The sequence below is a fragment of the Metarhizium album genome (genome assembly GCF_000804445.1).
Source record: "Metarhizium album ARSEF 1941 chromosome Unknown scaffold_5, whole genome shotgun sequence".
Lineage (NCBI taxonomy): Eukaryota > Fungi > Ascomycota > Sordariomycetes > Hypocreales > Clavicipitaceae > Metarhizium > Metarhizium album.
Window position 1 is genome coordinate 222,441 of NW_024467579.1, and position 23,697 is coordinate 246,137.

Genomic DNA, 23,697 nt, shown 5'->3' on the forward strand with positions numbered 1-23,697 from the left:
TTCTCTTCCTTCCGGATCTTCGTGACTTCTGTTACGGCTTAGGCAAGCTGGCCAACAACTTTGATCAAGTCCGCGGTTACGCCCATGGCAGTAACATCTCCGCCAGCGCCAGCACCTTGAACAATGAGGGGGTTGCTTCCGTACCGCTTTGTGTGGAAGCTGATGATGTTGTCGCTACCCTTTAGCGCAGCAATGGGGTGGGATGGATCAAAGGTCTGAAGGCCGACCTTGACATGCTTGGCACCGACGTCGATGCTGCCGACAAATCGAATAACCTTATCTCCAGCGGATTTCTTCTTCTCTTCCATTTGCTGATCAAATGATGGAAGCTTCTCCATGAACTCGTCCCCACTGGAGCAAGACTCTAGCTCCTTGGGGATTAAGCTTTCCACGGGAAAGGAGGCTGGTGATTCAACGGGCAAACCAGCTAGACGAGCCAAAATGGTCAACTTTCGGGCAACATCTAAGCCGTTGAGGTCGTCACGAGGATCCGGCTCTGTGTAGCCAAGCGCCTTGGCCTTCCTGACTTCCTCTGACCACTTGCCGCCACCACCAGCGACAGGAGCAAAGGAGTTGAAGAGAAACGACATGGTACCACTGAAAACACCTTCAATCTTTGTGACTTGGTCGCCAGTCTCTACAAGGTCCTTCAAAGTCGAAATCACGGGCAAACCAGCGCCAACGGACGACTCGTGGTAGACCTTGGCTCCAGAAGCGGCGGAAGCCTGGAAAATATCCTGCCACAGTTGATATGACCCAGAGAAAGCTTTCTTGTTTGGGGTTACGATGCTAATACCCGCCTTCAGAGCCGTGGGGTATGCTTCAGCAACCTCTTGGGAGCTTGTATTGTCAACGATTACGGCTTTGCCGGGTGCCTTGGTCAGGTAGGCAACGAGGTCGGTCAGAGCATGGGGAGCCCTAGAGGAAGCGGCCAGGACTTGAATGACATTTTCCAAATTGATGGCCGAGTAGTCGTCGTTGTAGAGCGCTTTGCGGCTGGTAGCAATGTAACAGAGACTCAACTTGGGGGAAGGTCGGCGGACGGCGAGATGTCGGAGCTGAGCCAAGAAGCACTTTCCCACCCCACCCGCGCCTGCATGCACCTGGTGGTTAGCATTCAAGTAAGGACTAGAGTATTAATAATTGACTTACCAATTACAGCAATGAAAATCGTGTTTGTACTCGCCATGGTATTGTAGGGTGTTGAGGGAAAGTCAGACGTGAGGAAACAATTTCTCTACAATCTGATGGCGGGGGAGGGCACTTGGCGCCATCGACGGGTGGCCCAGAGGCGCCAGCTAGCAACTTCGGCATGCATGGAGGGGCAGGCTGTGGCTAGGGCACGTACCTACCCGGTAGCAGTGACTGTGGCTAGCCATGTAGTAGTTAGTGGCTGTGCTAAATCGTGCTTAATAAATTGTCCTCCAGTCCAACCCACCAGATGCCGCCATTCAGACATTTGCTCTACCAACATGCCAATTTTGCATCTGCAGATCAGGAGGATCTTGATATACCAAGCGAAAAAATATCCCGTACTTGAGGTGTCAACATCCCAGGACGAATCACCACAGACGTTAGCCTCATATATCCTCACAGTCGCAATTGATACCTTGTATTCGGAGTGCAATCCGCTGTATACAATATGCCCCAAGATCCAAATCTCTATGGCCAGCGACCTACCAAGAAGCAAAAGAAGAACATGGCGCTTTCATCTTCCCTGGATTTTACAGCACAGTTGACGTCACTCATGTCAAGCAGCACATCATCAGCACCGGCTTCAGGGCGTACCAGACCCTCCAGGGAACCAAAGGACAACATATACCGAAGCAGCAAACCAAAGCAGCAAAGCTCCCGAAAGGACGATGGCAAACTAGCACTCAAGGAAGTCGCCGGAACGGAAGAGGAGACTCAAAATCTGGCGCGTGCAAGACGAAAGATGGAAGACAAGGCGCGGCTATATGCAGCGATGAAGCGAGGGGACTACGTGCCAAAGGAAAACGAGGCGTCTCCCCTGGTGGACTTTGACCGGAAGTGGGCGGAGAATATCGAGGGAAAAGAAGACCACTCAAGCTCAAGCTCTGATGACGACGGAAGCGATGGCAGCAGTGGGGTAATAGAGTACGAGGATGAATTCGGGCGGCTCAGACGCGGGACTAAAGCCGAAAAGGAACGCATGGAGCGTCGAGCGCGCCGAGGATTACTGGGCGCAGAAGAACTCGAGCGCATGTCAGCGCGACCGAGTGCGCCAGCGAAGCTGATTTACGGAGATGCCGTGCAAGCAATGGCTTTCAACCCGGATGACGCCGAGAAAATGGAGGAATTGGCTCGGAAGCGGGACCGCAGCGCGACACCCCCGGACCGGAAACACTACGACGCTGACAGTGAGATTCGGACAAAGGGCGTGGGCTTCTTCAAGTTCAGCAAAGACGAGGAGACCAGGACCAAGGAGATGGAGGAGTTGGCCGAGGAGCGCGAGCAGACTGAAAAACAGCGCCAGACTCGTGAGGATCGAAAGGAAGCACGGCGTAGAGAAATTGAAAAGCGCCGACGCAACGTGGGCACACGGCGGGCTCAACGCCAGGCGGACAGCTTCCTCGAGGGATTGATGGATTGAAAGTGAGCATCGACTCCGACAAGACAACGGGATGAAAACGGAGCAGAGGTCGTACGTGTCTTGTGCGAAAATGTTCACCTCCAGTTACTATATCAATGAAACTCGACCAGCTTCTCTATCGGGATGAAACCCACAGTCTGGTTGCCAATGTCTCAAAGCCACCAACCGCCGCATTCAAGCAGGGGCCTTTTCATAGAGTTCTTCTTTTTATCCAGCTGATGCTCTTGGCGTCTCGGGCCGGTCAAGCCAAGAAAGAACCACAGATTCCAAGTAAGATCTCTTCAAGAAACATGATATACGTCAAGTTGGAATTCCTAAATTCAGGCTGGTTTGATGGGCTGGTTCTGGGGCACATCTTGCAATTTCGAAAACCTTGGCTAAAGGGCCGAGGAACCAAAGACAGGTGAGTGTTCTACAACTAGATGACAGGAGCTCATGACGCAAGGGCGAGTCTGGTGAATTGCAAATAAGCTAATTGCCGAGGTGGTTACCTAGAAAGAAGAGAATAGATGAGCACTGAACAATCCAAACAATCCGAAATGCCTGTTATCAATGTCAAGCAACCGCACAATGTTCAAGCGCCGGCTGCTGGCATGGTCGAATACTGCTCCCAAAAAGTTGTCCGACCCTTGAGCATCTTCCAGGAGCCGCCACGTTGTTTCCCGCACTGATTGCAGATGCCGGACCGTCAAAACCATCTGGTCGAGCTCGCAATTCATCACAAATGCTGTGGACGGCCTGTACGTTTCTATCCAGGCTCTGCGGCGCAAGGTCTGGTTCTTCCCGGCGATGACGCTGAACGCCTCGCCCTCCCGCTAGCACGTACACCAACTCACTGACTCTGGGGCCCAAATTCGAAATTGTTGATGGCAAGGGCTCTTGGGCTCCCATTCTCGCAAAAGAATACCGCCATCCACTTTTCGTCCCCGATTCAGACTTTTGGAACACAATTTCTCCCTTGGTCCCCTCGAACGCCTTGCTTGCCTTGACCTCGTCACTGCGGGTGGCGCCCGCCTTCATGATGCCAACCCATTTTCCAAACCTGGGGCCGCACCTGGTGTGCGGCAGATCATAGGAAAACGTCACCTTGTCCGATGTCACCGTCGCGGACACCAGCTTCGGTTCAGGGACGGCTTGGCCAAGAGTCAGCGGTAGGACGCTGAGAAAAAGGAAACCCGCTCCTTTGAAGAGCATTGTGCGGTAGAGTGAGGTTGTTGGTTATCCTGTTGGCAAGAATTACGAGTAACGCTCCTGGCGAATTGCGTGATTGGATGTCTGGAGAGCAGACTCGACAAAGGGTACATGTGCTTGCAATTTATACTGGCGGCTTCATGCTGTAGCCGTGTAGCTTGTTGCGCTATCAACAGCCGTCGAAGCCGTGAAATTCCTTCCACTCTGTCATCCCTTTGCCCTGTGCTGAAATGCCAGGCGAGGTGACTTCATCATATATCCCTATAGCGTGTTGTACTATCAGCAGCCGTTGAGGTCATGAAATCCCTTGGGCTCTCTCATCCCTTGCCTGTGCTGAGGTGCCAGCCACGCCTCCTAAAGGAATACTAGCCAATGACATGTTGTAAATACACAGGTGTAGCACTGGCTGCACTGCACACTTGATCGCCATCTTATTGTTGTGACGTATATGTTATCAACTATTCCAAGTGCATATACGGGTCACGCTATGCACTATTCCCGACCTGCTGATACAGTTAATAAAATGCACCGGGCCTGGTGGTGGACAAGAGCGGCGCCGGGAGTCTCGAAGAGCAAGCGGCCTGGAGAGTAACACGGTCAAGATTCAACATTCAACGTCGAGGCCCGACGATGGCCAGCCCGCCCACCGGCTTGCCGTCTGCGGCAGATGACAAGCACTGGCACGATTGCGGATACTTCCCAGCCGGCACATGGAGCATACTCGGACGCTGTATTGCTGCGGACCAAGTATCGGCGACTTGTTGAATCCGAATCCAAGCTCGCCGCCGATGTGAAGCCAGCCGAGGCCGAGGACGTGGACCTGTCGACGCCGCCAGAGCGTCCGTGAGACCGTCAGCCCAAATCGCCATGACTCTCTGGCACATACGCAACAAGCACGGCCAAAAGACGTGGATTGGTATTGTGAGCGTTGCTCCGACTTCCAGGTCGCCAGGACAGAGTTCGCGGTTGCTTGGCCCGGCAGGACAACTCGACAAGGCGAACCTCTTGGGATCAAATGATTCGTGCACAGTACACTGGTGAAAGCCTCAGGCTGTCCCTCGATTTTCTGCAGTCCTTCTACAAGATTGCCAGGGATGCTCAGCAGGGACGAGATCTCCGTGGATAATGAGTTGACATGCTCTGTGGACTTTCTCATTGCGCACTACCAAGCCGCCATGGAGCATTCCGGTATAACATTACCATGGTTGATCACGTTGTGACTGGCGGGCATAAGCTTGGCCATTACTGTACGCGAACGGGGTCAACAGTCTATGCTGCTGCGGCAATATTGCTTCATTCTAACCTCCGGGAAGTGATCTGACGGAGGCAGAAAAGGACCAACCACGATACATCAGCCCGGTGATTGAGGCCGTTTGCAGGCTGTGGGAGGGCTTCAAGCCGCAGCAAGAGCTTGAAATTGACGAGCGGCATCTTTTCGGCTTACGCTGCGTAAAATTTGCCATGGATTGCCCCGGTCAGCCCTGGGGGGGCAGAATTGCCCAATTAGCGCCTCTTCTGACTTTCCTTGGTGTCTTGAACGGATTGGCGTTCTTCACGTCTTGGTCGACGCGACAAACCTCCTGTCCCTCTCTCCATTGTCAGCTATGCAAACGGTGCAGCATACGACGTGCTTGAAGCACTGGATCAAGAACGGGCCTTCCAGACCAGCCGTAACATGACTCCCAAAACACGAGCAATCTGTGTTCGACCTTTGTGTCCGAGCACCTTGGCGGTTGTTAGTCGTCGAGCCGAGGACGACGGCGTCGTTCGCGTTTCGTAGCCACTCTGCTGGGTGTTTGTATTACCATCGTGATTCGTGGCCCTTTGGACAAGATTTTTGTGCTGACCTTCTTGTGATGGCTTTCATGAGCCAATAACGCCTCAGAGTATGCCTTGGAGGTGCGTGTCTAATTTCCGCATTCCTTCCTCCACTCCGCCCCACGTATTGTGTATCACAGATGCACAGCCTCACAGAGGTCCCGGGCCCGGCGACCAAGAGCACGCGCCGCCTTCCGCGTGCAAAGCTGAGCTTTGCTGTATCGAGAAGACGATGGTGCAACCATGTGGAGGCCGCTTGGGCTTGGTAGGACTTGTGCCCCTCGTTCGTTTAGGTCGCAGGACTGGCTGCCTGGGACAAGCAATTGACATGCCACGGATATACGCAGTAGAGCAGTCACTAGCATACCATGGTTTGCCAAGTACAATAGGCAATGCACGATGCGCTCCCCAGTCGCTCCCTGAGCCTTGGGCGAAGGACGGGAATTTGAGGAACCCGTCTTGTGCCGCGCCTTCCTTCTTCCTTGCGCGACCACGTCGCGGGGTTCTGTCTCAACACGGTTAATGCGAAAAAGTGTGAGTCACCGGTCAGACCCACCGACTGGCGAAAGGGCGCGGTACCTGACAAGGCGCCCTCAGCCCTTAACAGCCTCGCCTGCCGCCTGGCACCCGGTTCTGTTAGGACTGGGTGCGGCTTTACGCCTGCTCCACCTGGTACCGCACCCGTGCACGCGTGCACTCCGCCGCTTGCTGCCTGAGAAATACAAAACCTCGCCAAGTTCTCGCCATGCCCAAGATCTGACTGACCCGTCTTCTCCTCCACCCCCAGCACCTCTTCTACCATACAAGTCACAAGTCAGATCAACGCCTCAGGCGGCCTTCAAGATGCTGTAAACCACCTCTTTTCCAGAGCTCCCACACAAATCGTCAAAATTTCTTCTCAAGACATAAAAAACATCAACCCCACTCAATCCCTTCCCCGTTCAGCTCACCTTTTGGTTGATCTGGACTTCAGCACTGCTACAGACAGCATCAGCTTGAGTTCTCCTCTCACCACCGCCACCATTTCGGCCCAGGACTTTTCAGTCTTCACCACGGATACTCAATCAACATGGCCTCCCAACTCCCCATCAGCAGCCCTGCCGGCATCACCCGCGCACCAACTCCGGAGCCCCGTCGAGAACCAGCAAGACTTCGTCTTGTTCGACAACCCCCAGCCCAGTCCAGTCCCTAGTCGGTCCTCTGCCCAGCTGCCCGGCCAGCGCCGTCATTCACACCACAATCGCATAGGCAAGCTACCCTCTTCGGCTGTCCAGAGTCAGCCAGTTGCCCAGTTGTTCCAGGCAATTGGATATCTTGGACATCAGTCATCGTCTTCAGTCAACGCCAACCGTTTCTCCAATCAGTTTTACGCTCCGTCGGCTCCGTCGTCCGCCTCCCTGAGCAGTCAGCAGAGGACCCAACAACAGCAAGATTCTGCCCGCCCCCCTGTGCCATTGTTCAACCAGAGCGCCGGTAACATCCACCAATCAGCCAAGATGATGAACGCGGCAGACGTAGACCTGGATGAATTCACCGCCTTTGAAGGCGGTGCGTCCGCATTCTCATCTCCAGCCGTTCTGTCTGCCATGGATTTCAGGGGCAGCATGTCAAGCTCCACGTCCAACGTGGGCACTGTTTCTCCTCAGGATTTACTTGTTCAAGAGCCCTTCATGTCCGCGCCAAGTTCCTCTGCTCTCACTGCTCTGACATCACCGTCCATTTACGACGAGTCTCCGGACTTTGATGGATTCGACGTCTCACCCAACTTTGGCAGTGCAGACTTGGAGAGCTCCAGCGATCCTTGGTACCCCCTGTTCCCTCAAGACTCGGGCCACAATGGCCCCGAGGTCAACCCTGAGGACTCACCTGCCCAGACGTCGGATGACATGGACTCTGTCAGCCCTGCTTCTGGGTCTGGCAACCGTAAGAAGGCCACCAATTCGCCTACCGGCAGCGGTCGTCACTCTTCCGTTGCCGGGGTCAGCTCGCGCAAGCTAGACAAGCCTCTGCCCCCCATCATCGTTGAAGACCCCGGTGATCCCGTTGCCATGAAGCGAGCTCGTAACACCCTCGCAGCTCGAAAGTCGCGTGAGCGCAAGGCTCAGCGCTTGGAAGAACTCGAGGACCGTATTGCCAAACTCGAGGCGGAACGTGATCATTGGAAGGAGATTGCGCTTTCGCAATCGGGTCCGCAAATATAAAAGTTGATTGCTATTGAATAGGTTTCCTTTTTTTCCTAGCTTTTTCCTACACACCAAGTTCGTCAGAAGTCCCCGTGCAAGAGTATAAATTTTGGAGACTTGTAATGTTTTAGTTGTTGCTTTTCCAGTGTCGGCTAGCTCAGGTATATTTCCAATATCAATCCTCGCACTACTCGGCACGGTTTATGACGATCAAACGTGCCCCTAGGCGGCCGGTCGGTCAACGGCTATGTGCCAAGCAGTCTTACCTTTTCGCGGGCCTTGAACAGGGACGGCGACGGTTTTGCCCGGAGCCGTTGTTCCGCCGTTCGCTTGTCCAGCCTTGACCATGGCAGTGTAGCGTACTTGAGTAGTTACTAGTAGTTTGCCATTCAGCCCCGGCGGCATCGACCTTGGTGAAATCAACCCAAATTGGGGTAGTACTCCGTGTATTGAGCGCTACCGCCGGGATGGCCATTAGCGGGAGCCCCGGTTAGTCTGTGCATCGGGTTGTCGTCATGAGTCATGACGATGCTGTGTTTCAGTGCGGCGTCGCGCGGGATGTGTACGGTGTACTTGCTTACTGTATGTAGCCAATAGGAGGTGGCCCTTTACAATGTCTTTTTATTTCCGCCGTGCAAGGTTGCCCAGCTACTTGCTTACCGAGTACCTGGGGCAGGCAGTGTCCCGCGTCAATCTCGTTTGCCCGTCCCGTCTTGTATATTAATAGAAGTACGGAGTGGTATTCACGGACAGCATGCAGGGCCTCAATCACCACTACGTATACATACTAGCAAGGGTTGGATTCCTGCTACCAGCGGGCTGACCTCCCCTGAATTGCGGCTGAAAACTAGAGAATACTACGCCATGACCCGCCCACCGCGAGCGTACATACAAAAGCTGCTCAACCGGACATCCGTTTTCTCTCGACGCTTCGGCTGCGAATTCTAGGACAGTCAGTCTCTGAGTCTCTGCGTCCATTGTCGTGGGATAGCCCTTCGTTTTCAGTCCCTCGTTTTCAGTCCCTCGTTTTCAGTCCCTCTTCAGTCCCTTCCCTCGTTTTCAGTCCCTCGTTCTCAGTCCCATTCTCCTCGCCCTCCCTCCACCGAGGTGCCCGCGCACGTCGTCCATCTCGTCTTACAACGCAGAAGCACCCTCATCGCCTGTACACTCGAGCCTCGCTGTCAGAACCCTTCACCACACACTCCCACCATGGGCCTCCGTTCCTCTGCTCTCGGCGCCTTGTGCCTTGCGTCTTCGGCCCTTGCCCGCACAAATCTCGTTGGATGCACCTACTTTGACACAGTTAGTGCCTACCCCGGTGGCCAGTCCTTCGCAACCCGCGTCTGGTACGTCCCAGAATCTGGAGAGCTCTGCGAAATTCTCGACTGTGGCGGCGGCCGAGCTCCTCCCAAGACAACCGTCCCGGGGTGTGCCGCCTATAAAGGAACTGAAACCTATTCGCCCTCTTTTATCAACCCCAAGACCCTTGGCCAAGCTCCGGCCACTGACGGCCCTGCCAAGATCACCAGCAGCTCTGCTGCTGGGGTTACCGCCGCTCCATCTTCGTCTGGAACCGCTAGCGGAGAGGCACCTAGTACTATTACCAAAGCTCCTGAGTTGCCACAGACGAATTCGACGATGACAATGGTGACGAGCGCGCCAGCAAGTTTGGGAAGCAGTGGAGTGTCTACGACCAACACCACGAAACCAAGCATCCAACCCGTGGCCAGCACCGGCGCGGCAGTCGCTCTCCCGACAGCCGGCTCCGTCTTGGCTGGCTGGCTGGCTGCCGGTGTGGTTGCAGGGCTTGCCTTGGTTTAAAGCCAAGGAATGAGATATCCTGAGCTGGGGATATTGTACATTACATGGTATCAATTTGTTGGCAGACTAGGCGATGAGAACGTCAAAACACGGGAGCGTAAAGTTGCAAGTGTGATCTCACAATAAATGGATGAAACCGAGTACGTCAGCATACGCTTTGGCCACGGATGGATGTTGCTTTCCACATACTGTGACACAATGATATCCGGAGTATTGCTGCCCAAATAAATGTCGTGGCCTATTCTTGCGGGTGTCGGGTCTGTGCCGGCGCTGGAAATCACGGCCCCGTTCCATGGCACGTCCGGAATCGGCGGTGGATGCCATACAGCCAGGGTCTAAAGCATGAATGTGGCTTTTGGTTGGATAAGACAAGAGGGGCTTGCTCTGGCGTGCATTGCAGCTGATACACAAGAGTGAAAGGATAGCACAATTCTCTGCGAGTCCATGCCGTCCGTACCCAACCGGTGGAAAGTGTCGAAGATTGCTGCATTAAAAGGGCGGTAGTTGAAGAGTTGGGGAAAATCATTGTCGACAAGGTTGCCAGGCTCTCACGACCACGCGCCAGAAAGGGGAATTGGGGTAAAGGCTGGGTGGGCCAGAGAATGAATGCTTGGCTTCTTTTTTGCTTCGGTTGGTCTTCACCATGAGACGGGGGGCGGGAGACGGAAACAGAAGGATTGGGATAGGCTTGAAACGTTGCCAGTCCCTCTCGGCCCGCAAGAGGTCGTGTTGCGAGAAGCGGAAAGTGTCATGTCGGGAGGAGACGCCGCTGTACAAGATGATGTAACCTTGCAGGGTTGGTGAGCTGAATGGTCAGAAGAAGCTGACGGACGAGAGCACCGATGATCCCCGGCAAGTAGCGCAGGGTGCGTGTAGTTGGTTTCGAGCAAGCTGAAGCAATGACTTCAAACTTTCTGGCGTTGAATTTTAAGAACGAATCCCCTCACCATCTGTCCTCCCTTCTTTGCCATTTGACAGTCCGAGATGAAGGCCTGAGGTGTCTGCCTGCTTCCATTACTACGAGTCCCGACAATGAACCGGCAAGTACGGACCGGTCAGTTGCCCTTTGACCAGTTGACGCTTCTGAGGGACAGCGGAAGGAGCACAACAGATTCCGGGAGATGACCCGAGAAGGCATGTTATCCAAGGTGAAGAGGAAAGAGGGCAAGAAAAAAAAATCCCCCAAAAAAAACTAAAAAACGGCTCCCCTGCATCCTCCAATCGTCCCGAACCTCGTCACGACGACACCAACCGCAAGATGCCAACGCTCTGCTTTCATTTGTGACAAGCCGCCGCGTTGTACGCCGTATAACTTTCCAGCTTGTCGTTATCTCCTCTTTCAATTCGTTTGTGGGACTCGGCCAGGTTCAATTTGAGACCGTACAAGCGCTCCACCGCCTGCAAGAACACGGTTCAAAATATTCGCGTCTGAAGGAAACAAAGTCCAGTTCCCGCCCAATCGAAACACGACCTGTAATCTCGGTTCTCCATCGTGTTGCCACCCTTCGATCTCTAACGGCTTAGCTTCAGTGCCCTTTCCAGCATCGCGGCGGGAGGATGGGAGCAGAGTACTTGGACAGACGCGCAGCCCGAAATACGGAACCGGTGATACTTGGATTCTTGGCCGACCTGCCCCATGTGTCCACCTGACCTGCGCCATCGCCGCCTGGGGCCCCGGTTTGGACTCTTTGGACGGCTCCCCCACGTCTCCAGAGCGTCGCGGTCGGAGGCAAGCATGCCAGCATGCCGGCAGGCTTCGCGACGTCTCGTTACCCCCCAAAACTTTCGAGTCTTTCTTTGTCTCATCATCGTCACTACCCCACACACACCAAATCCAACCGAGCCGGACCAACCAACCACCTACCGCCGCCACCGACTCGGGAGACGCAGCGCTCCAGGCTCCAGGCGCCCCAATGCCGGCCAACGGAGCGCCGGTGCTCCCCCCGGAGGGCCACTACCAGACTGGAATTCTGGGGAGGGCGGGCGGAAGAGTTTGTGGACGAGAGGCGCAGCTGACTCGAATCACAGGGCCACAAAAGTACGTAATGGGCCCGTATTGTAAGCGTTGTGCTTTGCCAAACAAAGCCTGGCATTGGCAGGCAACACGGAGTCCATGATGCTTCGTCAGGCCGTCAGACAGGTGCTGGTACATTTGTATGTTTTCCGCACGATCGGTGGATACCGACACAAAGCATGGCGCACGCAGCCACTCACGAGTGTTGCAGCCCTGACACAACAAAACCACATGGGGGGGGATCTTGGGAATCTCTTAAGCCAGATCTTGTCTCCTCTCTGGCCACTTACACCCGTCCACACTTTCTTCCCTCTCCATCCCCCTACAACAGACCGTTACACCTATATACTAGTCCTGACCTCTATTTTCACGCCGATAACCTGGGGAAAGAGCAAACAACTTCTATTGGACAATGGTTTTCTGTGCTACCCTCACCCCACCTGTCTTTGATTTCTATAACCACCTTTCACAGCCGGACCGCTCCATCATAAAATAATTTGAGGCGCCAGGCTCGCTTGGTTTCAGCTGTCAACTCTGTCGATACAACGTCAACTGCCGAGACTGAATACCATGGGTTCTCGAGGCACCGTTGTCCAGCCAGAGGGGACACCTCGTTCCTGGTGCAGAGACAACTTCTTCCTTACCACCGAAAAGACATTTCTCGACCCCAAAGCCGTGAACGAGGTGTTTGAGTCGGACCTCATGTGGTGGAACGATCCTCTCGAGCTCAGCCAGATGCGCAAGATGCTCGACAACTGTCTCACCTTGGCAGTCTTTTATGTTCCGGATACAGAGGAAGAGATGATGCGTAAGTCTTGGCTGCAAAAAGACTCTCCAAGCCAACGGGGCAAGCACGTGACATTCAAGTCCGTCCTGGATACATGCGTCTAACCCTTGACGTTCTCCCAAAATAGGCAACGGCGGCAGGCCTCGACACATGAACAAAGGGCCCGACTTTCGAATGATCGGCCTGGCTCGCGTCGTGACAGACTACGTCACTTTTGCGTACCTCACTGACGTCTTCATCATCGAGGAGTTCCAGCGCCGAGGCCTTGCCTCTTGGATGATGCGTGCTCTGAAGGAGCTTGTCGACGAGTGGCCAAACCTTCGTGGCCTCATGCTCATGACCCACGACAAAGCTGCTGCTCGCATGTACCAACGCACTCTGGGAGCGGTCGATTTCGACAAAGGCCCCTCAGCGGGGTTGGTCATGTTGGAGATGGGGGGCAATGGGAAAAAGGAGGTTCCGGACGAGCATTGATTTCGGGAAGAGGGATGAGAGATGTGGAGGGAGGGAAAGAAGAGGGCGCGAGCAGGGAAAGAAAACATGGCAGGGCGTTGACGAGCCATGTACATGACATGATGACTTGCTATGCTCCCGCCTTGTTTGTGGTCTTCTCTTTCATATTCATTGGCATCAGGCCGGAATCTCGATTCCAGTTAGCATAGCAGTTTTTGTGTGCTTTTGGGTACTTGTTTTAGTGTACAGCCCTGGATTGTGCAGCCCTCAATTCAATGGCTCGTTTATACGGCGGCGCAATGGGAGGTTGCACGGGATCCAGAGAGACGTGGTCCTCGGGGAGCAGATAGGACGCATCGGAGTCGAAGGCTGACAGGTCTCCGCAAGCAACAAACGGCGCAATCCATCGCGTACTTGAGCCGCTGCCGCTGCCAGTGCCAGTGCAAGTGCCACGGGCACGTCTCGTGTCGTCATGGACGTGCATCTCCGTCACGGCAGGAGAAGCAGGCGCAGCGACGCCCGCGACGGACGCCCCGGCGGCGCAGGTGCAATCCCACGCGCCCGTCTGCGGATTCTGCATGGCCGCGCGAGCCGCAGCCGGCAACTGCAGCTCCCTCTCCTTGACCATGGCGTCCAGCCCGTCCCCCAGGCCCAGGGGCTCCTCCAGACTGGCGCGGAAGCCCGGGGGCGGCCTGAAGTCGGAGCACACGACAAAGGCCTCCATGCTGCTGGCCCTCGAGCTCCTGGGCTTCGCCACGGCCACCTTTCCGAAGAAGACGCCCAGCTGCGCGTACAGCACGTCGACGTTGCGGCCCCTGAAGATCTTGGCGACAAACGTGCCGCCCGGCCGGAGCACGCACAGCGCCAGGTTCAGCGCCGCGAGCAGCAGCCGGCTCTGCACGTAGATGTCCAGGTCGTGCAGGCCCGTGACGTCGGGCGCGCCGTCGCTCAGCACCAGGTCCACGGGGCGCGAGGCCCTGCCGCCGGGCGCCGGGTCCGCGTCCGTGTCCGCGTCCGCGTCCGCGTCCAGGGCCCGCAGGAGCAGCGGCACCGTCGCGGGGTGCGTGATGTCGGCCCGCAGCGTCGTGATGCCCGCCAGCGGCGCCATGGGCTGCAGGTCCACGGCCACGATCTTGATCTTGGCGTCGTCGCAGGGCCGGCGCGGGGATGTCGCCCCAGACCTCGACCCCCCGGCCGGGCTCGTCGTCGACGCCGGCACGACGCCCAGCATGGCCCGGCGGAGGCGGGCTTCGTCGTCTTGCCACGCCCTGTGCCCGAACTGCTCCTTCTGGATGAGAACCCGCGACAGCACCTGCGACCAGGACCCGGGCGCGGCGCAGAGGTCGACCACGCGCGTCACGTTGGCGAACAGGTTGAACTCTGGGCACCGTTAGACGTTGGTGCTTCCCGGCGGGCCTTGGGGGGTGACGACGGAACCTTGGTCGAGCTGGAGGAGCTTGAAGGCGCTTCTGGCGCGCCAGCCTTGCTCTTTGGCGAGCCGGTAGTACGCGTCCCGCTTGTCTTTGGATGATTTGCCCATTGTGGGGGAGAGGAGAGGGGACGGGAGGAGAGCAGAGGAGAGGGGAGGAGAGCAGAGGAGAGGGGAGGAGAGCAGAGGAGAGCAGAGGAGAGCAGAGGAGAGCAGAGGAGAGCAGAGGAGAGGGGAGGAGAGCAGAGGAGAGGGGAGGAGAGCAGAGGAGAGGGGAGGAGAGCAGAGGAGAGGGGAGGAGAGCAGAGGAGAGGGGAGGAGAGCAGAGGAGAGGGGAGGAGAGCAGAGGAGAGGGGAGGAGAGCAGAGGAGAGGGGAGGAGAGCAGAGGAGAGGGGAGGAGAGCAGAGGAGAGGGGAGGAGAGCAGAGGAGAGGGGAGGAGAGCAGAGGAGAGGGGAGGAGAGCAGAGGAGAGGGGAGGAGAGCAGAGGAGAGGGGAGGAGAGCAGAGGAGAGGGGAGGAGAGCAGAGGAGAGGGGAGGAGAGCAGAGGAGAGGGGAGGAGAGCAGAGGAGAGGGGAGGAGAGCAGAGGAGAGGGGAGGAGAGCAGAGGAGAGGGGAGGAGAGCAGAGGAGAGGGGAGGAGAGCAGAGGAGAGCAGAGGAGAGCAGAGGAGAGCAGAGGAGAGCAGAGGAGAGGAGAGGAGAGTCGGGCGTTAAAGTCGGATCATGGTTTTTTTTTTTTTTGGAGGTTGGATGCCGCCCCGCGAAAGGCATTCAATGCCCCGCCCCACTGCCAAGTCACGTCTGACAGATGACACACAACAATAAATGACTTGTCGCATCTCCAGGGTACGCGCTACATTTTTTACTTCTACCTTCAACGCCATGAAAGTCTACATGTCATCGTACACCCTGTATTCTAAATCATCCCCAACTCCTTACCCACAGCCTCCAACGCCTCCCCTAGCAATCGCAATACGGCACCATCCCCTCCTACTCCCAGTGCTCTCACCAACAAGGGATAGAGCCGTAAAAGATGCTTCCTCCCTTCGCCTTCAGCCTTCCCCGAAGACGGAATGGCCTCGCCGCGGCTTTCCAGCTCTACGAGCTTCGTCAGCACCCAAATTAGCTCCTTGCGCTGACTGAGCGGTTGTGGCATCTGGCCACGCAGTGGCTGGTCAGCTACATAGGCGCCAATGGTTAGTGCGCAGCGGAGAATGAGAAACGGTGCTGCTACTCGGGCGATGCGGTTGCGGAGTGCGGATACGAGTTCCCCTGGCTCAGCTTGTTTACTTTTCGTCGACTCTTGTTCCGTGGCTTCGAGAGTGGTTGACTCTGCCGGGTCTCGGGCAGATACCAACGAGAATAGCTCGTCGAATGCGACGTACGCCATCCTCTTTCGTTGCGTGGGCGGAATTGCCACCGTACGACCTGGCTTCGGTGCGTAGAGGGAGCGTAGGCCGTCTTCGTCCTCTTGGCCTGGAAACTCGTGTTCTGTATGCGCAAAATCGTGAATAATGGAGTTTTTAAAGAGACTCTCGGCATACCGCTTTCTGGCTTCATCTGGTACATTTTCGGACCCAAGAGACGGAACAATCAGGGCTCGGAGGCTGTGGAACGACGAAATGTCGAATGTTTCGTCGTCGAAAAAAGATGATCTGTCGGCAGCCTTGCCGCACTCCGCGCTGAGAATACCATCTGCCACGGCGACGACAGCGACCCAGATTTCCGGAATCACGTCGCCAGGAACTTCTAGGGTCTTGAGCTTTGGCAGTGTAGCCTTCAGTATACACAGCACCGACGAGGTTGCCAGTCTCCAGGGCTGTACTGATTTCGTAGAGACGGGCAAGTCGTATTTCAAAGCGATTGGCTTGAGAAGAGCTGATAGCGCGTACGAAAACGCTCCACTGCTGTAAATGTCCTTGTCCGACGCGTGTTTCGATATGAGAGTCTCGACAAACTTCATACTGGCCTTGGACATGGCGACATATGTGCGCCTCGAGCCAGAGGCGCCGAGTTCTCGCTTGTACGCCAATGTGGCAAACTCCGACACCTCTTTGATCATGGCTGATGGTACTCCGTCTACATCAGTGCGAATCATTTGCACAGCCGCAAGTGTTTGAGTTTGCAGACTTGTAGCATGCTCAATGTCGGAAACATGCGTACCAACCGAGGCCTCTTCCACGGTCTGACGCAGCAAGGTAAGCATGCGCCTCACATTGTCAACAGTCACATCTTCTTGAATTAGTCTGTAGACATCTCGTAGTGCCGCAACATATGCAGCCAAGCAGCCCTGATTGTCGTCTGCCTTGTCGCCAACTGCATTTGAGGTAGGGATGCCCCTCGACCACAAGTCCCACGCGAATTCAACTGTCGTCTTGTTGAAAATTGGTTTTTTGTTGTCTCCAGTTTGTGAGAGCACATGACTCAGTGCCTTGAAGGTAGCAGTATTGATCTCAAGAACCTTGAAATCAAGCAAAGTTGCAAAATGTCCAAGCAGTTCCCGCCAAAGCTGATTGAACGACGAATGGGCGGTTAGAACGTCGATGTGATTGGCGAGAAGGCCGGAGATGCCATCAAGAACAACGACAGCAGTGTCGTGCCAGTCCATCTTGTCTCTTTCATTCATGTCATCGTCAGGAGCGACGTCAAGCTCCTCCTCCAGAGAATACAGAAGCTTGAAAATGACCGACTTGATGCATACTGACCAAGCTTCGGCGTTTAGGCGGCCGCCATTTGCATCAAAAATTCCCAACAATGTTTGAATGGCCGAGTTTCGCAAGTCAAGACGCTCATCCGAGGTGACTGTGGCTAATCTGAGAAGCATCAGCATCCACAAGGCAGCATCCGAGCCCTTTTGTGTGTGATCTGCTGCCTTCTTTTCCAGCTCGAACTCGTCGGACCCATTCAGTAGATCGGCTCTGATCTCCAGAGTATTTGCCTTGGCAGAAAGAAAATCGGACAAAACCCAGAAGAAGGTGACCGTCTGCAATGATTCGATCAGTACACAGCACACACGTTTGTGAAGGCATACTACCATGCGAGCTTACCGTTAGCGCAATGTTCAGATCGTCGTCTTGGGAGCAAAACTTGTACAGCGTATGTACCAGGATGGAGAAGCAAGATTTGGGAAGAGTCGACAAGAAGTCGGAGCAAATAAGCTGCAATGAACCGAATGCTGATCGAGTCAGCTTGGGTGATCGTGTGGAGAGCAATCCGGCCTCTGAGCCTCGTTTACGCTCCTGGATAGCGTTGGAGGCCACGAATCCGCTGCCAATGATGTCAAACGCAATATCCCAACCACTCACCAGGCTTTCGCCGCAGCCTTCGATTAAACTCTTTAAACCTTCAAGGATGATTTTATGAACGTCAATGTCTGTCGCCACACTAGCGACCGATGCAGCGCGGGCGTTTTGGTTCAGGGCGGCCAGTGCATCCCGCAACGATGAGAGTAGCCTGAACTGCACCGGTCCTCTGCTGTCTTCCGGAATCGACGTCGTTGCCGTGGCCGCTTCAAGAATAAAGCGGGAAAGCGTCTCTGCAGCTTTGACTCTGACAGGGGTCCCAAAGACCGGAGAATCTAGGGCATGGATGACCTCGTTCATCAAAATATTCCAACCTGACGCCGCCGGGTTATTCATCAGAAGTCTTTCCAAGTTCACACTTGCAATTTCACCAAGTTTGGCCAACGCAAATAAAAACTCTTGATTTGACGATGTGGACAGGGTACTGGAGAAGCTCAACACGCGACGGTGGCCATGGCCGAGCTGCTTATGCGACAACTCCATGGGCGACGGGGAAGTTGGGTCACCCGATTCCGGTTTCTCCGGAGAGCTCTGCTCGAGGAGATTACACACTGCCTGAACGACTTCGACGAAAGACGCGTTGGGAAAGTCAACAGTGCTTTCGATCAACCTCGACGCCGCAGTTTCGACAGACCTTATCTCGTTATTGAAGTTGGCCATCAATGAGTCGGAGTCCCCGCCTTGCTCGACCCCGCGCCCAACGGACGGGGTTCGACCAGGTGCCTTGCCACTGGCGAACAACACGAAATCTGCCTGTTGCAAGGTCTCGAAGATGATGCCCCATGCCGAGCCCAAGGTCGGGCCAAGTGCAATCCCGAGGTTGAGAAGGGCTCGCAAACAGAGTAAATTTCGGGTGTTCAACGACGCAGCGCCAGCATCAAATGAGGTATTCCGTTGCCTGTCTGTCGCAGGGGAGACTGGTGTCAATGTCTCGACACTCAAGAGACCACGGGCATTACTGAGAATTGTGTTTGCCGTGTCAGAGGGGGTGCTGGGCGTAGCAGATTTGGCCTGCCCGTAGTTCATACAAGCAGTGAGCAGATTAGGAGGCACAGCAGACTTGCCCAGTGTTGACAAGAAAGCATCTCTGGGAGTAGCAAGCTGCAGCAAGCCAGATACATGAGCAAATCTCTGAAACGATCGCACCAGGCCATGATAATATTCAGAATCCAGGGAAGCATACAAGAATGTAGAAAACGTCGCAAGAATGGCGGGCCAGCACTCATCAACGATGGCAGCGCAAATTTTGACGTCTGAATACATGGGGTGGTCTTCAAAGCGGAGCGGATTGACGGGAACCGGATTCTTTTTAAAAGATGCCGTTCTTTCCAAGCCGGGTTTCTTTTTCAGCGAATCGGAAGGAGCAGGAGAGTCTCGACCAGAATCGTGCTTTGAGGCCTTGCGACGCGTGCGGCCCTCGCTAGGGACCGTAAGGGGTAGGATGAACTTGGCCATACCGTCCGACAACGATGAGAGACACGACAGAATCAGACTGTAGACATAGGATTCGGGGATCGATGGTGGGTCGGTCTTGTCAAGCTGGTCAATGCAAGGCACTCTGACAGAGCTCCATTGAGTGCTGATGCCAGTCTTTGAAGCTTCAGAGTTGATGGAGCTGCTAATTATGCCACTCATGCCGGCTTCAAGCATCGCCTGATCTGTGGATTGAGAAAGATTGACCGACGGATCGGAAATTGGCATTGTGGACTGATGGCCAAGTCCAATAACTGCAGGCTTTTCTGTGCTTAGCCTGACGAAAGTAGCTGCCATTGTCTTGATGATGCCCCTCTCTTCCCTGTTGTTGTCGTATAGGGAGAATATCTTTCGGACCAAGGCAAAGTCGCCGAACAGGCTTTTGAACACTTCCATGCAGAGCGCCCTCTTCCACAATGCCGAATCCTGGTCCAGGAGGTGCGTGAGAATTTCCAGACCGTCACTGCACTCATTTGGCAAAATGTCGATGTGTCTTCGTAACAGTGTATACAGGATGCGGACAAGTCTGACTGTCGTAGCAAAGGAAGGCTTGCCCTTGAGAGCACTGAAAATAAGAGGCATTACTCTCACGCGAAGAATCTGTGCCTGTTCAGCGTGTGTGGTGAATACAGAGGCGTGATTTGTTATAACCGACTCAATCAGCTCCAGGCCAAAGGTTTGCGGTAGACTCGAGAATCTCAAGAACTCTGGTCTCTGGTTCTCCGTCATGAGGCATAGATCGTTGAATATCTGCGAATGTCGGTTAGCCACTTTCGTCTTTGGGATTGTACGAGGTAGCCTACTCTGTACGCATCAAGAGCTGCTGCACGAAGTTGAAGCTGCGCATCTGCAGACGGCGCTTCGCCAACAACCGGGGCATCTGATCCATTCTCTGAGCAACGTGTAAGCACCAGTGCCTCCTTCCAATGCCTCCCACAAGCCCTAGGACTTACTATCTTCTGAAACAACCTTGTCAAACACCGAAACAACCAACTGCTGCAGCGTTGCAGCACTGGTATGATTCACAATGGCGTTCCTGCTACTTTGCAAAATGAAGCAAATATTCAACGCCGTCACTAGCAAATTGCCATTCAACTCCGCAGAGTAGTTCTGCAGCAGAGAAGGAAGAGCCTGCAGAATCTTGAGCTGAACATCTAGTCCAGCAGAAGACGCCTGCATCAGCGCCTCCAGAGCCTGATCGAGCTTGGACTTGGGCAAGGCCTTGGCGACGATGAGCCGCTGGAGGCATACGATGGCGATGGCTGTGAATTTCGCGTTTTTGGTCCCACATGCTATGATGAAGGGGTTGACAAAGTTGGATCTCTGCGAGAGCACTGGACAAAAACAATGGTTAGAAGGCGATGTATCGATGTATTCGAAAGAGAGGTTGGCCATGGTGACGCGCATACATTCTGGGGCTTCTTGCTCAGATACACTGCCAAGCTGCTTGAGCTCCTCAAGAGACTTTTCAGCGGCCTACAACCAAGTATTAGCAGAAGCTTATTGACGATGTAGCTGGCCTTGGAGCCACATGGAGCGGTTGGAAGCGTACCTGTCTCAAGTCATTATGCTTCCGTTTGCTCTCGTGTACGAGGTTCGCCAGCTCGTTGGCCAGCAGCTGCGTGGTCATTTTGGACAAGCCCGCGCAGAAAACCGCCCATACGCGCACATGGAGCCTCGTTTCTCATCCATACAGCTTCAGGAACAAACCGAGGTCTATTTGTCCTATCCAGACGAGGTTTCAGCATTTATTGTGCAACGGATATCGACCTGCTGTTGTCGCGTGAGGTGTGAGAGATGCCTGTGCTCAAAGGGGACGTGGCAGGTTCAGACCCACATGCGCATGATTCCTGACGCACCTCGACCGGATCGCGCAAGAAGAATGGTCGAGAGTTCGAACCCCAACCTCAGCATCAGGGTACTTTGATTTTTTTTTCAATTCGGTTCTGAGCGTAGTCCCTTTCTAAGGTGCGGCCTGGGAGCATTATTTGCCAAATTCCAACCTTTTTTATTTCTCCAATCTCGTTTTTTTCATTTGTTTTTTTCTATCATTCTGCAGTGTTGTACAAAATGCATGGACGAATGGACACAGTTCCACATCTGCACGGCTTATAAGAATGTACATGGCGGACAAAACTCTCTGCCCAAAAGAAACCTTCATCCTTTCCTGCAGCAAGCTAACTGTGAACTCAGTTTGGTGACATTGACCAAGTCTCCATACATTCACATCGGAAGAATAGTGCACGTTGATTGGGATACGTATCATAAGAGGTGCCGATTCTATGGCGTAACCCCCCGAAGCAATCCAACTTATCTAAGCGGACGATAGTCCAGGTCCATACATGATTTCTTTTCATCGCGAGTCTGCCAGTATCGGCGCCAGAAGAAGGAGTCACGGCTATGCTACATAAAGCTGTGGTAACATGGCGTAAGTCATGGCAGAACCAGGTCTACCATTTTGGCGGCCAGGCCAGCAAACCTGCACTTTCAAATAGCGCAGAAAAGCTTTTTTTTTCTTTGGCTTTGTACACAAACAAGTAAATCAACCTTGATATATAAAAAAAAAGTCCAAATCAGCTCCTCCCTAGATTCAAAAAAAAAAAAAAAAAAAAAAAACGGGAGGATGTTAATTACAGTCCGTTCTTCCTGTCGAGGGTTCGACAAGCTTACTTACCGACACCAAAGAAAAGTTCAAAACCATTCATAAACACGTCAATGTTTAAACAGGAGCGTTGGTGAACAGGTATGAAACGGATTCACCGTTGTGTGTGCGTCGGATGGCCTGATAAAGGTTTGTAAGCTGATTTGAACTTGGTCGAAAAGGGCAAGGGCACCAGTTGTTTCACATACCTCTGCCAGAGTGGCCGAGACGTCAATAACCTTGAGTTTGGGACATCTGTCAGTCTTATCACCGAGGGGAACGGCTGCAGAAAATGTCAGCATAGTATTTTGATAGGCCAGCAAATCGCAAGTATAGCTCACTGTTTGTGACGACCAAGCCGGCGAGGCAGGAGGCGTTGATATTCTCGATGGCTCTGCCGCTGAGAATGCCGTGAGTGACAATGGCGTAGACTTCTTTGGCGCCATGCTCATTGACAGTCTCGGCTGCCTTGACAAGCTGTTGGGGGGGAAGAATGATTAGTCTAGGCAGCTATCCCCTCCCCTCCTAAAAGAAGAGAAAGGAGAGGAAGGGGGGGAAAAATGAGGGGAGAGTTTGCATACGGTTCCACAAGTATCAGCCATGTCGTCGACCAAGATGGCAACCTTGTCCTGAACATCGCCAACCAGCACCATGCGACCAACGACATTGGGACGAGGTCGCTCCTTGTGAATGAGGGCAAAGCCGACATTCAGGCGGTCAGCGATGGCGGTGGCCCGCTTGGCACCACCGGCGTCAGGGGACACGATGACGCAGTTCTGTGACTCGAGATTCTCGCGTATCCAGCGAAGAACTGAAGGCTCAGCATAGAGATTGTCGACAGGGACGTTGAAGAAGCCCTGGATCTGTGAGGCGTGCAAGTCCATGGTGATGACATGATTCTAGGAGACGGGGGTCAGCGGTGACGGTCATGACAAGCTGGTCAGCCGTACAGGGCTTTTTACGCGTTTCACATACGCAACCAGAGACTTGCAACATGTTGGCAATGAGCTTGGCACTGATGGGAGCACGAGACTTGTCCTTCTTGTCCTGGCGAGCATAAGGAAAGTTGGGGATGACGGCAGTGATGCGACGAGCAGAAGCAGTTCGGCAAGCATGGATCATGATGAGCAATTCCATGAGCCCGTCGTTGACGTCTCCGGGGGCAGTCGACTGCAGGATGAAGACGTCTTCATCTCGGACAGATTCGCCAATAGACACACTAGTCTCCTGGTTTGAGTAATTGAGGCTCATTGTGTTGGCGACATCAATGCCTAGCCTGAGACGAAACGTCAGTCTTTTCGACGGGGCAGCAGCAGCGATTATCGTCGTCGTCGTCGTCATCATCATCACCATCATCACCACCATCATCATCGTGGCAGCGAGGCTGGGTGGATACGTGATCTTGCTTGCGCTTGTGCAGTTGCGAGAGAGGGTGGGGGAGAAGACAATTTTTTTTTAAAAAAAAAAAAATCACATACCGACTGGCGACTTTGGCACTAAGCTCCGGGTGAGAGCTCCCCGAAATGAGCTTGATTTCGTTTGCCATTTGGTCCAACATGGCCGGCGATGTTTGGCGGGAGGGAGAGTCGGGAAAATGCGCTGCGCACGCAGATGAAGTCAGAGACAAAATTTTGGCGCCAACTCGGACATGGAGGCTGTCAAGGCACCTCGTACCAGACTCAGACTGTAAGTGTAGGAGTCAAGAGACGGGCCAAGGAGTCCGGCACTAGGATTCGAGACCAGCACTTTCCACTGTTTTGCCTTTTTATACTTGATTTGATGCGTACTTTCTGCGCCGGGTGCACAGAGATGCTTTTTTCTTTTTTTCGTTGACGTCGGCCGGCTCAAGCCATTCGCCCTGGGCCGACGGAATGACTCCACGACTCCATCATTGTCTGGTTCAACTCCCCATGTGCGCATGTCCCCCGAGCAGAGGCCCTGCAGCGGTTGTCCCAGGCCACGAACCCCCCC

General features: G+C 54.2%; 8 protein-coding genes across 8 annotated transcripts; 4 read left to right on the forward strand and 4 right to left on the reverse strand.

Annotated features, from left to right (window-relative positions):
• Positions 1–38: 38 nt before the first annotated feature.
• MAM_02771 (homoserine dehydrogenase) lies at positions 39–1,189 on the reverse strand (the record flags this gene model as incomplete). The annotated part of the gene is made up of 2 exons (XM_040821570.1): positions 39–1,093; positions 1,153–1,189. 2 exons carry the CDS (start codon positions 1,187–1,189, stop codon positions 39–41), a joined length of 1,092 nt encoding a protein of 363 aa, XP_040680139.1.
• Positions 1,190–1,642: 453 nt separating this feature from the next.
• Positions 1,643–2,614, forward strand: MAM_02772 (uncharacterized protein; the record flags this gene model as incomplete). Its single annotated transcript, XM_040821571.1, has 1 exon — positions 1,643–2,614. The coding sequence occupies one exon, from the start codon at positions 1,643–1,645 to the stop codon at positions 2,612–2,614; it is 972 nt and encodes a 323-aa protein (XP_040680140.1).
• A 4,078-nt stretch (positions 2,615–6,692) lies between these two features.
• MAM_02773 (cross-pathway control 1) lies at positions 6,693–7,824 on the forward strand (the record flags this gene model as incomplete). Its single annotated transcript, XM_040821572.1, has 2 exons — positions 6,693–6,782; positions 6,898–7,824. 2 exons carry the CDS (start codon positions 6,693–6,695, stop codon positions 7,822–7,824), a joined length of 1,017 nt encoding a protein of 338 aa, XP_040680141.1.
• Positions 7,825–9,015: 1,191 nt separating this feature from the next.
• On the forward strand, positions 9,016–9,627 carry MAM_02774 (uncharacterized protein; the record flags this gene model as incomplete). Its single annotated transcript, XM_040821573.1, has 1 exon — positions 9,016–9,627. The coding sequence occupies one exon, from the start codon at positions 9,016–9,018 to the stop codon at positions 9,625–9,627; it is 612 nt and encodes a 203-aa protein (XP_040680142.1).
• A 2,584-nt stretch (positions 9,628–12,211) lies between these two features.
• On the forward strand, positions 12,212–12,902 carry MAM_02775 (Acyl-CoA N-acyltransferase; the record flags this gene model as incomplete). Its single annotated transcript, XM_040821574.1, has 2 exons — positions 12,212–12,449; positions 12,556–12,902. The coding sequence occupies 2 exons, from the start codon at positions 12,212–12,214 to the stop codon at positions 12,900–12,902; spliced, it is 585 nt and encodes a 194-aa protein (XP_040680143.1).
• A 217-nt stretch (positions 12,903–13,119) lies between these two features.
• MAM_02776 (tRNA (uridine-2'-O-)-methyltransferase TRM7) lies at positions 13,120–15,081 on the reverse strand (the record flags this gene model as incomplete). The annotated part of the gene is made up of 2 exons (XM_040821575.1): positions 13,120–14,261; positions 14,319–15,081. 2 exons carry the CDS (start codon positions 15,079–15,081, stop codon positions 13,120–13,122), a joined length of 1,905 nt encoding a protein of 634 aa, XP_040680144.1.
• A 145-nt stretch (positions 15,082–15,226) lies between these two features.
• MAM_02777 (endosomal peripheral membrane protein) lies at positions 15,227–20,715 on the reverse strand (the record flags this gene model as incomplete). Its single annotated transcript, XM_040821576.1, has 6 exons — positions 15,227–17,293; positions 17,358–19,835; positions 19,889–19,977; positions 20,039–20,419; positions 20,495–20,561; positions 20,638–20,715. The coding sequence occupies 6 exons, from the start codon at positions 20,713–20,715 to the stop codon at positions 15,227–15,229; spliced, it is 5,160 nt and encodes a 1,719-aa protein (XP_040680145.1).
• A 1,089-nt stretch (positions 20,716–21,804) lies between these two features.
• On the reverse strand, positions 21,805–23,284 carry MAM_02778 (ribose-phosphate pyrophosphokinase II; the record flags this gene model as incomplete). Its single annotated transcript, XM_040821577.1, has 6 exons — positions 21,805–21,867; positions 21,936–22,009; positions 22,068–22,203; positions 22,308–22,625; positions 22,702–23,002; positions 23,205–23,284. The coding sequence occupies 6 exons, from the start codon at positions 23,282–23,284 to the stop codon at positions 21,805–21,807; spliced, it is 972 nt and encodes a 323-aa protein (XP_040680146.1).
• Positions 23,285–23,697: the final 413 nt, after the last annotated feature.